At 41.2% G+C, this 16,134-nt stretch overlaps 1 protein-coding gene across 1 annotated transcript in view; it reads right to left on the bottom strand.

Annotated features, from left to right (window-relative positions):
- The window catches only part of dpp6b (dipeptidyl-peptidase 6b), a 202,952-nt gene that overhangs the window by 61,406 nt on the left and 125,412 nt on the right, over window positions 1-16,134 (bottom strand). Inside the window, exons 2-3 of the mRNA XM_036596652.1 lie at window positions 15,911-16,025; window positions 4,264-4,362 (exon numbers count right to left, since the gene is read on the bottom strand). Coding sequence (XP_036452545.1) covers window positions 4,264-4,362; window positions 15,911-16,025 — 214 coding nt within the window. The remainder of the gene's footprint in view (window positions 1-4,263; window positions 4,363-15,910; window positions 16,026-16,134) is intronic.

Below are 16,134 nucleotides of genomic sequence, written 5' to 3' on the forward strand. Positions count from 1 at the left end.
CCGACTGTAGCTGACAACATTCTGTCTGAACCCGACTGTAGCCATCAAAATTCTGTCTGAACCCGACTGTAGCCATCAAAATTCTGTCTGAACCCGACTGTAGCCCAACAAAATTCTGTCTGAACCCGACTGTAGCCAACAAAATTCTGTCTCAACCCGACTGTAGCCATCAAAATTCTGTCTGAACCCGACTGTAGCCATCAAAATTCTGTCTGAACCCGACTGTAGCCATCAAAATTCTGTCTGAACCCGACTGTAGCCCACAACATTCTGTCTGAACCCGACTGTAGCCAACAAAATTCTGTCTGAACCCGACTGTAGCCATCAAAATTCTGTCTGAACCCGACTGTAGCCATCAAAATTCTGTCTGAACCCGACTGTAGCCCAACAAAATTCTGTCTGAACCCGACTGTAGCCAACAAAATTCTGTCTGAACCCGACTGTAGCCAACAAAATTCTGTCTGAACCCGACTGTAGCCCAACAAAATTCTGTCTGAACCCGACTGTAGCCAACCAAATTCTGTCTGAACCCGACTGTAGCCCACAACATTCTGTCTGAACCCGACTGTAGGCAACAACATTCTGTCTGAACCCGACTGTAGCCAAAAAAATTCTGTCTGAACCCGACTGTAGCCAACAAAATTCTGTCTGAACCCGACTGTAGCCCAACAAAATTCTGTCTGAACCCGACTGTAGCCCAACAAAATTCTGTCTGAACCCGACTGTAGGCAACAACATTCTGTCTGAACCCGACTGTAGCCCAACAAAATTCTGTCTGAACCCGACTGTAGGCAACAACATTCTGTCTGAACCCGACTGTAGCTGACAAAATTCTGTCTGAACCCGACTGTAGCCAACAACATTCTGTCTGAACCCGACTGTAGCTGACAACATTCTGTCTGAACCCGACTGTAGCCCAACAAAATTCTGTCTGAACTCGACTGTAGCCCAACAAAATTCTGTCTGAACCCGACTGTAGCCAACAAAATTCTGTCTGAATCAACTGTAGCCATCAAAATTCTGTCTCAACCCGACTGTAGCTGACAAAATTCTGTCTGAACCCGACTGTAGCCCAACAAAATTCTGTCTGAACCCGACTGTAGCCAATGAAATTCTGCCTGAACCCGACTGTAGCCAATAAAATTCTGTCTGAACCCGACTGTAGCCAACAAAATTCTGCCTGAACCCGACTGTAGCCATCAAAATTCTGTCTGAACCCGACTGTAGCCAACAAAATTCTGTCTGAACCCGACTGTAGCCAATAAAATTCTGTCCAAACATAACTGTACTTGGAAAAACTGTCTGTATCCGACTATAGCCACCAAAATATTGCTTAAACCAGATTGTAGCCCAACAAAATTCTGTCTGAACCTGACTGTAACCCAACAAAATTCTGTCTGAACCCGACTAGCCAACAAAGGTCTGTCTGAACCCGACTGTAACCCAACAAAATTCTGTCTGAACCCGACTAGCCAACAAAATTCTGTCTGAACCCGACTAGCCAACAAAATTCTGTCTGAACCCGACTGCAGCACACAAAATTCTATCCAAACATAACTGTACTTGGAAAAACTGTATCCGACTATAGCCACCAAAATATTGCTTAAACCAGATTGTAGCTGACAAAATTCTGTCTGAACTTAACTGTAGCCTACAAAATAGAGTGAACTCTCTGAACTCGACCGCAGCCCTAAAAACTCAGATCTATCTGAATCTGACCGAAGGCCACCAAAATTCTTTTTGAATCTGACTGTTGTCAACAAACTTCTATCCGATCTGACTGTAGGCCAACAAAAAAAGTGTTGCCTGAGAAAACATAGTCTGAACTCTCTCTGAACGAAGTGTGACTAATATCTAGTCTATTTGTTCTTTACTCAACTTCAAGCTCCAAGTGTCTTCCTTCGAATGAAGAGCAGATTTTTTGTAAACAATATAGACAGTATTTATTTACAAACTACTGTTTAAAGCACATATTAAAACTCTTTTGGTCCAAAGGTGAGAGGTGTTCAGCATCACTCATGAGCTTATACTGTTACTGTTAACTATTTACACGTGATACTGTTGTCTCCTAAATAAACCTGCTGAGGCTTTAATATGTTAAGTTCGTGGAAATGGACGAAGGTATCATTTGTATTAAAGACATTACAAAAAGCTCAGTGTAAGAGCAGCACAGGTGAACCTCAACGTCTGAGTTGACCCTTTCTTTCTGGACCCTCCACTGCTGGGAATCAACAATTCAAATTAAATCTGAAATCTAAAATGTAAGAAACGCATTCAGGATGCGAATGGTAATGCCGACTGGATGGACCCCAACAGACCCCAAACAGAAGTCGTGCAAATCTCCTGGTGGATGCCGAGCGTACGATGCTAATGCGAGCTAATGTGCCAGAGTGCTGAAGAAATGCTAATGTGGCATTAGAAAGAGGAAATGCTAATCCGGAGGGTCTCTGGGGCAGCAGCATCCTTGCGGGGGGATTTCGGCGGCCTGAGCGGAGGCGTGAACTTCTGCTCTAATAGTTAATTATCTTGACCCATCTGGTCGGGGATGAACTCTGTTTTCTCCTGTTGAGCTTCCAACATCTGCCAGCCTTCCAAAACATCACAATATGGATGAGCTGTCTTAGAAACAAAGTTGTTTCCAGAAGTTTCTTCCCCAAAATATCAGTTGGAGGGAACAACTGCCAAGAGAGCTCACCCTATGAGCTCTGTAGGTGCTGTTTCTGACAGGAGACTATGGAAATGTGTGGCGTCTGCATCTGTTTAAATTGGTTTGGCGGAAAGATGATGAAGATTAAGATGAAGATTATCCGTTTATGATTTTGCTGCAATCAAATAGCCAAACTGCAGACGGACATCAAGCTGCGTTTTGTACTCAAACAGCAGGACAGCCTCATCATAAAGTTGCAGGGGTCAAAACAAACAGTTGTCCACCCACACCATCAATTTATTTCCTTCTTAGGAGTGTTGGTGCTTTATGCTGTTCTACAATTCTGAGCCTGATTGGCTCCTCCGAACTGGACCTGCAGGCTACAGGTCATCCTCAACAGAAAAGGGCAAAGAAATGATGATGCACAAGTGAAATCTAAGACCGCTCCAATACCACAAACTTGAGAAAGGACATAGAGAGAAAAAAAGATCTGCATGCAAGAGCAAACAAAATTACTGAGAAAAAGCAAACCTGACATTATAACGAGCCATGGTGGGATTAATGTGAGTGGGCTGGCACAGTAAAGGCCATTTCCTGAACGTTTTTCATTTCAGCTCATGCAATTCTCTCAATGTTTTGGGGAATTTACAAAGAAATGCTTTGTGTCTAAAAATCTAAGCAGCAAGGGGCAAAACTGCAATCTGTTACAGAAGCACTCCTCTCCTCATGAGTCCTTATTAAATTGGAGTTTTCCACTTGAAGTAGTTTGGGGGACACCACACTACCGGGGGAAGGATTTACTGCACATCTCTGGGACTAGTGATGCGATCGCACATTTCACTGGCTTAAGATGAGCAGCGTCCAATAGAGCCAGAGAGCATACGACTGTGGGCCCCCAAAATTCTGTCTGAATTTGACTGTCAGCCAACAAAATTCTGTATAAATCCAAATGGAGGCCAACAGAACTTTTTCTGAATTTGACAGTAGGCCAATATAATTCTGCCTGAAATCAAATATAGGTAAACAAATGCTGTAAGAATCCAAATGTAAGCCAACAAAATTCGGTCTGAATCTGTCAGCCAACTAAATTCTGTCTGAATTTGACCGTCAGCCAAAGAAATTCTGTCTGAATCTGACTGTAAGCCAACAAAATTCAGTCTGAATTTGACAGTAGGCCAACAAAATTTTGTCTGAATTTGACTGTTGGCCAACAAAGTTCTGTCTGAATTTGACTGTAGGCCAATATATTTCTGTTTGAATTCAAATATAGGCAAAACTTCTGTTGGATAAACTTGAGCCTCCATAACACACTGTTCTCACACTGGCCTCGTGGACTGTGCAAGCAGCAGGTGACTCCAGTGTCCCACTATAAAGGTGTTAGAAAGTAGGGAGACACAACAAAACAGGGAGAAAAACTTCAAAATCTGAAGCTGGGAGACAGGCTACCTCAGGAAACCCGACTGTGAAATCTGAACCTGACTCAAAGCCCAAGAGAAGCAATGTCCGAACCCAAACCTGATGTTAACACATTCAAGCTCTAACACACACACACACACACACACACACACACACACACTGAGAACACTCCTGCTAAGTAAAAGCTCAGTCTCACTCACCGCTGAGCCATTTGGCCTCGGGGTCATGAACCTGCAGCTCCCTGCTGAACAGGTCCTCAATGGTAATTTTCTTCTTTGAGGCCAGACTGTCATCCTCACCTGCAGCAAACAGACACATACATTTACATTCACTGGATAAAAGACAGCAGTAGGACGTCGCCGTCCAAAGAAAAACAAGTATCTCCAAAAAGGTAACTTTACAAGAGAGGGCAAACACGCTCTTTACTTTCAATGTTAGCTAACGTAAAGAGTAATTCTGGAACATTTCTGTTTGTCCAATAATCATGTACAATGTAAAAGACTGCTGGGAATCTTTAACAGCTGCTACTGACACCAGAATGACTGATATTTACCAAATTCCAGCAGGGTCAGATTCTCCTAGATATAAGCAGATATAAGTGTATGGGAACTTATGAACCGTATGAAACATTTCTGTTCTTGCTCTTTTGTGCTATAAAATTATTTCAAGTCATTATGAAGTCAGTTGTTAAATGCAGTTCTTATAAAAGTGAAGGGATATTCCAGAATAAAAAGCCACATTAAGCAAAAGTAGCTTTACTTAAGCATCTAAAATGGTTTCCTTTCATATATATACATACACTATAGCATGATGTATACCAAAACTGCCAGAAATTTTAGTGATACTGCGATACACATGTTTGGCTATACCAGCCACTGCTAAACAACACAAAGCAAGTTGCCAAGGCACATAACAAAATAATACACAGATATTACACTGTATTACAGGTTATAGTTCTTACAACATCTGCCAATATAATGAGACAATTTCACTTGGTAAATTTACTTGAAACAAGTAAAACATGACTAGAAATAAGTTATCTTATAATATTCTTACAATAATCTTAAAATAAGAAATATTAGACACATCAACTAGATTTAAGACTATTTCCAGTGCAGTATACATAGATTACTATGCAAAAGTCAGAGACCACCCTTAATTTATCTAATTTTTGGTCGAAATGTCCAAGTTATTCATTTTATAGCGTCAGGAAAAGTTTTGGAAGCTTTGGAAACTTTTCAAACTTGTATTTAATGGCTGTTTGGTTAGAAATTAAATAAATGAACGGTGGTCTCTGATTTCTGCACAGTACTGTAGCACGTTGAAAACACAGGCGTGCTTTGCAAGCATCAGCGTTGCGGTGCAGAAGCGAAGAGGTTATAGGTTATCGCTTCTGATCTTTAATGCATGTAGACCTGCTCTCATTGAAACAGCAAAAATGATGCACTAATGCAACCTTCTCCTGATCCGCGCTTCCCCACACTGCAGCCACCAATGCAGTTTGAAAACCACTGCTCTCAACAACGGCGTCGCCGGTAGCCTAGTGGTACGAGAAGAGAGCCATCAGCCGGACGGTTGCGATTTGAATCCCATGACTGACTAGGTATACCAGGCTGCCCACTTGATCAAAACACTTAACCCCCACACTGGCCCAGGTGGTACTGCTCTGCTAGCGACGCTGTGCTGCTCCCAGAGTGGGCATAGTTAGGCAGCAAAATAACAAATTTCCCTTGTAGGACCAATAAAGTACATAACATGTATAGACAGGGACAGCAGTACATTATACAAACTCCGGTTATACACTGATCAGGCATAACGTTATGACCTCCTCCTTGTTTCTACGCTCATTGTCCATTTTATCAGCTCCACTTACTATATAGGTGCACTTTGTAGTTCTACAGTTACAGACTGTAGTCCATCTGTTTCTCTGCATACTTTGTTACCCTGTTCTTCAGTGGTCAGGACCCCCATGGACCCTCACAGAGCAGGTACTATTTGGGTGGTGGGTCATTCTCAGCACTGCAGTAACACTGATGTGGTGGTGGTGTGTTAGTGTGTGTTGCGCTGGTCTGAGTGGATCAGACACAGCAGAGCTGCTGGAGTTTTTAAACACCTCAGTGTCACTGCTGGACTGAGAATAATACACCAACCAAAAATATCCAGCCAACAGCGTCCTGTGGGCAGCGTCCTGTGACCACTGATGAAGGACTAGAGGATGACCAACACAAACCGTGCAGCAGCAGATGAGCTATCGTCTCTGACTTTACATCTACAAGGTGGACTGACAAGGTAGGAGTGTCTGATAGAGTGGACAGTGAGTGGACACAGTGTTTAAAAACTCCAGCAGCACTGCTGTGTCTGATCCACTCGCACCAGCACAACACACACTAACACACCACCACCACGTCAGTGTTACTGCAGTGCTGAGAATGATCCACCACCCAAATAGTACCTGCTCTGTGAGGGTCCATGGGGGTCCTGACCACTGAAGAACAGGGTAACAAAGTATCAGAGAAACAGATGGACTACAGTCTGTAACTGTAGAACTACAAAGTGCACCTATATAGTAAGTGGAGCTGATAAAATGGACAATGAGCGCAGAAACAAGGAGGTGGTCATAATGTTATGCCTGATCGGTGTACACTGAAAGCAGTGTTTTCTTCAGGTTACAGAGGTTTCGATGCTGTGCTGCAGCTGAACCAATTTCTTCTTGTAAATGTTCTTGTTCGCTGATGATGCGTACGATGTTGTCGTGGGAGGACGCGGACTAAGTGGTTACGAGAGTGGATGAGTACACAGAAGGGCAAGCGTCATTAGACATTCCATGTTTGACGAGCGTGATTCGGGGAACACGTTTACATCGGAGTACCATCTGCTGTTGATTAAAAAGCAAACGCCTCCACCTTTCCGCTCCTGCCAGCTGAGCCTGGAGTCCGATATGTACGACTGATGGAGAATGACTCAGGTTGGGGGCCTTTGTCTCAGATGCAGGGGGCCATCGGGTTCACGTGAAGCGATATACACATCATTAGTAAAGGATGGTTTTGCTTTCCACACAGCATGACTGTACAAACAATAACAACATCAGATTCAAATCATTACATATCCCCTCCTCTGCTCACACCCACACAAATTACCTGCTTGTTTCAATGATCAGTGAGTGAGAAATAATTGATCTTAACAATGAAGAGCCTGTGTCTCAATGTCTGGTCAGAGGTTCTAATATGTTTAGTCCGAAGAAGGAATCTAGTACAGTAATAAGAGTCAGTACTAAATCAGTAAGATGCTGGGCGTTGTGTTGGGGGCTGGGAGGATATTACTTCACTACTTTTCAAATCATGCTTTGCAAATTTGAAAAGCAAATTCAACTGAAATGGCCATCATTAGAAGGACCATCAAGAAAAACCAAGATTCAGGGAATGGAAAATCTCTCCAAGAGCATGAAGATGAACCACTGAGCGGGACCAAGACTCAAAAGGACAAACTTGTTAAGAGAGCGAGGAAGAACCACTAGCCTAATGTTTACATGCTACATAATCCGACTAATGGCTCAATCGGAATAGAATACGTCCATGTAAACACCTCAATCGGAATAGTCTAGTCCGATTGAGGCCATTCGGAATACAGTTCCTATCCGATTGAACGAGGTGGGTAATCCTGTAAATAATCTGTTAAATAGAAGAATAATATCCGTGTAAACGCCTGTATCTGATTACATTCCCTATCGGAAAGTTTAAGTCCGTTCTGATCATGTTCGTCGCGTCATAGTGAGAGTTTATACCGTTCAACATGGCGGAGCAGAAACTGGTCTGCAGAGGAGGCGAAGTTTATGCTCTGATCTTTAAAAGACGGCGGTGGGACGGACGTCCAGCTTATGTGTCTCAGAACACGACGTCTTCCTCTCGGCCTTCTTTAATGAGGACATGTGAAGGACGTTTTCCTGAGTCTGACATCATTTTAAAGTCATTAAAACACAAGCGCTGCTCACTGCTGCTCATCTCACTCTGACTCACGTGATGCTGGTTGTCATGGTAACATCTACACTAAGTGATTCTCTACACATACATGTAATTTTGAATCGGATTATTTGCAGTGCGCATATAAACAGAGATTTTCCACCAGATTGTTGAGTAAAGTGTATATAAGCACCTCAGTCTGAATCTATAATCGGAATGTATTCAATCGGACTGGAGAAAATCTCTGCATGTAAACACTAACAGAGTGAGGAAGAACTACTGAGAAGGACCAAAACTCAAAAGGACAGACCGCCTAAGAGCACGAGGAACAACACTATAACTCTGTCTCGATGCCCAGCATATTTCACCCCTGCTAAGAGGACAGATGGCACTGGTGGCTTAGACAGACAACACAGACACACTAAAACAACACCTCAGCTTCCCCGTCCTGTCATTTTTTCCCACCTCTTGTTTGTTTTGGGCGTGATATAAAGTTGAGATGGCATTTTACTAGTCCAAGAATACGGGTCTCCAGACTGAGTTTTCCTGTAACGGGCCCTCTTTTATGATAGCAATACAAAAACAAAGCCCAGTAAAACTTCATCATAATGCATCTCTTACGCAACAGTTCTCCAATAAAATGACATTAACTCAAATTAAATAAAGTTCAATCAATATTCATTGCATTGAGATGCATAAAGCTTCTTCATCCAAAAGGGTCATTTCTCTGGCAGGGGATTTTTCAGTGAACAGACAGAGTGATTATGAATAAGTATGTGGGTGTGCGTCTTTTGGGGGTTTCCCAATTTACAGCGTAAATGCTGGAAAATGTTAACTTCATTCTCTTTTTACATTTTTGTTCGTTGCTTCTGCATCATAATACGGCACTGTGAATATTAGCTTCAACACAATATCTAATAGGTAGGATTATCACAACATGACAGTGTGTTGAGTGTACAACCAACTTCAGCTGCGTTCTAAAGCCTAGGCTGCATTTTTCGGCCTCTACGTCACAGAAGACCGTTTCAAAGTGAAGGACACTCCGTATACAGCCTAGAAATGCAGCCTATGTTCTGAGGGATTTTGAGGACGCATCAGATGTGTCCTTCCAGGCCCTCGGTTACCCACAGTTCTCTGTGCACGAACGCAAAGGGAAAAAAAAAGCACTATGAAAATGACGGAAAACAAAGCTGTCGAAACAGAATTTGTTTTAAAATGTGAGTTGTTCACTTATAAAGTGTAAAATTATTGATTAATTAACGTGTTCGTCCATATATCGTATTATATTTTGAAGTATTTGTACATATGTAGTTTATCATACTACATAAGAACATCTCTTCCATTTCTATGAAGAAATGAAAAAGCAACAAACTCAACGCAACAGGCTCCATTTTCTCTCACCAGTTCTCTCACCAGTTCTGCGTCGCTCTGGTGACGTCACCACGCAGCCTCATTAGGACTGGTCCACTTGTGTGACCAATAGGCTACTAAGGAGGAGTCTTCACAGGACAGTCCTACCGATGACCCGCCCTACCTCGACTGCAGCCTTGGCTTTGGAACGCAGCTACAGTTAAACTCATGAGTTAAACCTCACGCTGAGTTTGTACAATTGCAGGAACATTTGGGGCCCTAAGTGGCATCATAAGGAAAAAACTTTAATAAAGATGGTTGATGGAGAACATGTTGAATATGGCTCTATATAGAACCTTTTTGAAAAGGGTTCTGTCTAGCACAAAAAGCTTTCTTCTATCATTACAACACACTTAAAAATGATGGTTCTTCAAATGTTCTGTAGTAAAAAAAAATGGTTCTTCATAGAACTATGAGCACTTAAAGAACCCTTTGCATGATTAAAGGGTTCTGTGTATCATGAACGCGTTCTTCAGGTTGATGGAGAACGTGTTGAATAGGGATCTATACAGAACCTTTTTGAAAAGGGTTCTATATAACACCATAAAAGATTCTTCTATTGGTCCGATGTCAAGCTTGTAAACAGAAAAACTCTTTTTGGTACTATATAAAACCCTTTTCAAAAAGGTTATATATAGAACCATCTACAGCGCATTCTGAAGAACGCTTTCATGATGCAAACAACCCTCATGCAAAGGGTTCTTCAAGTGTTTGTCGTTCTTTAAAGAACCATTCACTAAAGAACCCTCAAGGAACCATCTTTTTTTAAGAGCGTACAGTATATAAACATAATCCACATATAAAGTTATGATTTAAAACAAAATTAAATGAATAAACAATACCTACACTCTAAAAAATGGTTCTTCAAGGGTTCTTTAGTAAAGAAACTGGTTCTATAAAGAACCAGTTAATTAAAAGCTTCCTTCCATCATGAAATGGTTCTTCAGATTGATGGAGAATGTGTTGTAGATTGTTCTGTATAGAACCTTCTTGAAAAGGGTTCTATGGCACCAGAAAGGGTTCTTCTATTATTGTGATGTCAAGCTTGTAACAATAGAAGAACCCTTTCTGGTGCTATATAGAGCCCTCTTCAGAAAGTTTTTTTGCACCTTAAACGATGCAAAGAACCCCTTAATCATGCAAAGAGTTCTCGGAGTGTTCTTGGTTCTATACAGAACCATTTTCTTTACTACAGAACCCTTAGAGAACCATCTTTTTTAACTGTGTACTTGTGGGGTCGCCGAAACAACTGCTTATATCGCTTACAGGAGGAAATGGCTCTGATAGCCTTTCTGGCCTAAAGGACTTAGATTATTTTCTTTAGTCCAGATTCTCTGTCTAGTCCTCAAGAACCTAGCAAGTCCACAGATGTGCTCTTAGCTGTCAATGACATGAGTTCTGCAACTCCAGAAAACAGGTTCAGGTGAGCTGGAACAAAATAAAACCCCAGACGACTGAACTGAAAACCTTCAGGTTAACATGGACGAGCAATAAAAATATAAAAGTTTTAATACAAAGTTTTAGTCTCCTGTTATATTAATGGGGCACATTTTTCCACATGAGCTGAAGGCGATGGGTAGACAGTCAGATGTTTTCGGGAGCTTGTTGATTTCTTTTGTTCTCAGGAACATGAACGGTTTTATACCTGTGAGCAGAAAGGACTGCAGGGACGAACCAAAGACGATCTTCATGTACTTGCTGGCTGAACAGCTGTCTCTTCAAATGAAAAGGTTTTGTCTAGTCGTCCTCTTGTTCCATCGCTGTAATTTCCCTGCTCCTAACAGAGCTCGGCCTGTTTGAGATATTGTTTTGTCGCTCTCCAGAGACAGGGTGGTTGTTTTTCTACCCTAATGGCACATTTTTAAAATATCGAAACGGTTTCATTGTGTTGCTGGAGAGCCGCCTCTCCCTCTCACAGCTCCTGAGACCTTCACAAATTGGGCGAAACAACAACAGCAACAAAAGGAGACTCGGAGGCTCTGGCCTTCGCCTCTGATTTTTCAGGCTGTCTCCAGACATTTCGCCTTCCGTAAGCAATTCCCAGCCCAGCGCCATGTCTGGAGCCAATTAGGGGAGATGACACGCGGTGGAGGACCAGGCCTGGTCTGGCTGGCACGCTATTGATCCACATTTCGATCCAAATCACACGCTTTTTATTTTTTAATTAGCAGACAGAATCAGCATTACTGCTCTTTGCTTCGGGTCCTGGAGGCCCACATCACTGTGTGAGAGCTTTTTCTGCTCTAACACACCTGATTCAACTCATCAGTTAATCACAAAGCCCTTCACAAGCTGGAACTCTCACCTGAATCACGTGTCTTCTTCATCTAAACATACCAATGAGTGTTCACATGCGCTCAATAATCCGATCATAATCAGATTTCTGCAGTTATCTGACTATTCAAATGGTCGTGTAAACGGCACACTCTGATTTCTTAGATTGGAATAAGGTCTAGAAATCAGAGAAGAAATCTGATGAAGAGGCTGGGTTTCAGCTCAGTAATCAGATTTCTCAGTGCATAAGAACTCTTACTCTGATTTCTTTCGCATTTCTCAGTGTGAGCATGTGTAAAAACAGACTGTGGTACCGGAAATAAGCGAGCAGCGTTTAACACAGCACCACGAGACGCAGCAAAACACTTTTGGAGCAACACTGAAACCGACTTGATGCTTGACGAAATGACAGATTTAAATATTCTTCATCTTCAGTTTAACGTTACGTTTACGTCACATCTTATTCTGTGAGTTTATTGGCCGGTTGTAAAGCAGAAATACGATTACTGTCTGACACATGTAGACCCAAAGTTTTCCCATCATCTGACTACTCATGTGTAGGTAAACGCATTGATCAGATTACAGACAAAATCATATTTTCTGCATTTATTAGATTATTAAGCGCATTTAAACTCACTCAGTATTAAGATCGGATAAGATCTGAGCACCTGCATCGTCAGGAGATGTCACAAACTGCTTCAGGTAAGTGCATCTCAAGTCTCAAGTCATAGAGAATTTTAGTTTAGTCTCGTTATTATCTGCAGGCACTGCACTGTACAAAAGTAACACCTGTCTAAAACCTGTCAGGTTCCACAAAGCTTCAAATAACAAGTCTTTCTTTGTAGAAAACACTTCAGTGTATAAGGACAGAACTGAAGCGCTACAAGCTGATAATTGAATCTCTTTTTTTTCTCAGGCTAGGTCATAAGTCTTGAGTCTGAGTCGAATCATAAGTCAGAAAAGGGCAAGTCACGAGTCAGTCAGCTAGTGCTGAAACAATTATTTAACATTACCAATAATACCAACACTAAAAATCGACAACAATATTTCTGTTGTTGATTGTTTGTGCACATCAGTGACAATGTGACGTCAATTCTGGTGTCAATTCTGAAGCAGAACGGTCAGTAAAAGGACGAAGCCAAAATGGGTGCAACTGCTGCACCATTTAAGGTGGAATGGAAAGTTGAATGGGAAACTGCCAACTTCAGCCTCAGAACAGACAGTAGCTTCTTCTCCATGCCAGTGTGATTTGTCAGAATGAGCCGTATCAGGTTCTGTTAGACGTATTTTTACTTCAAAAACCTACCCAGCATGCCGGATGGAAACGCTTACTATTGATTTGTTTGATTAGAGCAACAATAAAAGCCACTGAAATGTGAAGGACGGTTCCATTCACTCTTCACAGGTTCCAAACAATCAGCAGGACACAAAGGAGTCGTAAAATATAAATGAAGAAAAGTTAATGTATCAAAAATGATGAACGGATCTGTGTTAGATTACAAAATGACTGAGAAAAGTCATTTAATACCTAAATGACTAAATGAAAATTAATATCTAGAGTTCCAAAAGTGTTGATCACATCTTAAAGCAGATAACTTGACAAACAATTCTGTGAACAGATAATAACAGTATTTTCTTTATCATTTACTCACTTCTTGTTCTCAGAATTCTTTAATCAAGCAAAACACCTAAAAATATCTTTTGGACCTGTTGTAAAATTTAAATTCACACTATATCAGTTATTCCTTTATATAGCATATAAACTGCCTATTATTAAGCTTCAAGCTGTAGCCTGCTAGGCTAAGCTAACACAAGCCAAAGTAAGTACAGTCATGAACTCCACTGTGCTGCGTGAGAACGCTTTTATTCAACACAAGGGTGCGGTACAAGGCAACCAGGCAGTGTAAGTACACTCTAAATTAGAGTTTATGCCACAGGGTTACACGTTAAGCTGTAAGCCTCTAGAACCATTAGTGCCGACCGCTGGCAAACAGTGGGAGCCAAACTCGAGAAAGACTTGATGAAACCTTCTACAACTGTCTTTAAGGACAAAAACAAAGGCAGTTTGTTTGTGTTAAATAATCATTTTAGGTGCAGAAAAGGGTCATAAAAATAAGGTGAAGATAAGCAAACTGAGGCACGGGACACGAGACGAACCTTCCACAGCTCTCATTCATCAAACACTATCTCACTGACATTCACTTCTCACCTCTCCGGAGAAATAAATTAGATAATAACGTTCATCACGTCACCTTTTTGTGGCTCCTTAACGTTCATCAAGCCCTCAGCGCTTAGATCCGAGTTTTTCATTTTCACCCCATCATCGCCCGATGATGTCTTAACGTCGACGTCTGGGATTTTAAACGAGGGCTGTTTCTATTATCTCTGAACCTCGGAGTTATTACAGTAAGTAATCTAAAACAAATGATGTAATGGCTCCTGCTGACTAATTACAGCTTCGGCAGATGAGGATGATGAAACGCGATGCGTGTCGCAAATTGGAAAAAACGCCTAACGACTTTGATCCAGGATGTGAAGGGATAATTGAAAAGCTGGCCATCTTTGGTGGCCGACTATAAAACATAGGAGCAAAAATTACGCGCAACAAGATGCAAATGGCACCTCTGATGTCCTGCCAATTTTATAAACGGCTCAGGCTATTAGGCTGTGATAATCTACGTTCAATGGGACTGGACCATTACCATAATCCACATTAAAGAGCCATTATGGAGTGCAGGGACACGCCGGCTCTTCCCGAAAAGCCAACACACCATCTCCGGCCTGCATTCACCACTTTGCCTCGTGCTACTGGGGAGGAACGTAAAACTGAGTGCACATTCAGAGATCCATGTAGAGCACACAGTGTGCTTAGGACTTTAAGACCTACACTGAGTCCTTCTGCCTGTTTTCAACTTTGTGTTTTACTTGACCATGTCACTTCTGACCAATCACCTCATGAGATACAACACTCCTATACACTATACTACGAGATATTAGTCCATAAACAACCCAAGTAAATGCTCCTGTACACTGTAATAGGAGACACTGGTCCATAAACAACCTCAATAAATGCTCCTATAGCCTAGAATAGGAGATATTAGTACATAAACAACTTCAATAAACACTCCTATACCCTAGAATAGGAGATAGCAGTCCATAAAAAAACTTAATAAACACTCATATACCCTAGAATAGGAGATATTAGTACATAAACACCCTAAATAATCACTCCTGTATACTAGGAGATATTAGTACATAAACAACTTCAATAAACACTCCTATACCCTAGAATAGGAGATATTAGTCCATAAACAACCTCAATAAACACTCCTATACCCTAGAATAGGAGATATTAGTTCATAAACAACCTCAATAAACACTCCTATACCCTAGAATAGGAGATATTAGTCCATAAAAACGCAATAAATGCTCCTATACACCAGAATAGGAGGTATTCATCCATAAACTACCTCAGTAAATGCTCTTGTACACTAGAATAGGAAATATTAGTCCATAAAAAACTCAATAAATGCTCCTATACACTAGAATATCCATAAACTTCCTCAGTAAACACTTTCATATACTAAAATAGGAGATATTAGTCCATGAACAATCTCAACAAACACTCCTATACACTAGAATAGGAGATAGTAGTCGATAAACAACTTCAATAAACACTCTATACACTAGAACAGGAGATATTAGTCCATGAACAATCTCAACAAACACTCCTATACACTAGAATAGGAGATAGTAGTCGATAAACAACTTCAATAAACACTCTATACACTAGAACAGGAGGTATTAGTCCATATACAACCTCAGTAAACACTCCTATACACTACAACAGGAGGTATTAGTCCATATACAACCTCAGTAAACACTCCTATACACTACAGCAGGAGGTATTAGTCTATAAACAGCCTAAATAAAACCTTGAATAGGAGATATCAAGGGACAGGCATTTTGAAACCATTTTGCCATTCAAATATCCACTTGTTAAAACAACTGGTATTCCAACATCCCATTTGATCGCTGATTTAGTGATTTATCTTGGCGTTTAGGAGTGTGTGATTTAGAACGCTGCCAGCTGACTTATTTAAAAAAATACATATTTTTCTGTCAAAAAATATTAAACATTGCATTCTGTATTAATTTATTCATAACACAAAATATGATCACCACTGTGATCAGCACTGGAACTTACGTGGGGTCAGCAGGATAACAGAGGTGATGATCAGAGAGCAGATGACCAGAATGACCAGCAGAGCGATGGCAATTCCCTTCCAGTTCCTCTGCGGAGGAGCGCTACCCACCAGCTCCTGTCAAACACACAAACATAACACACAACTTTAATACCTGTTTTACTACTTCGTGTTTGGTTTGTTGTATTAAAGCCGCCAAGTTCTGCTGTTACTGCAAGCGTCTTGT

Source organism: Colossoma macropomum, unplaced genomic scaffold (genome assembly GCF_904425465.1).
Source record: "Colossoma macropomum unplaced genomic scaffold, Colossoma_macropomum, whole genome shotgun sequence".
Lineage (NCBI taxonomy): Eukaryota > Metazoa > Chordata > Actinopteri > Characiformes > Serrasalmidae > Colossoma > Colossoma macropomum.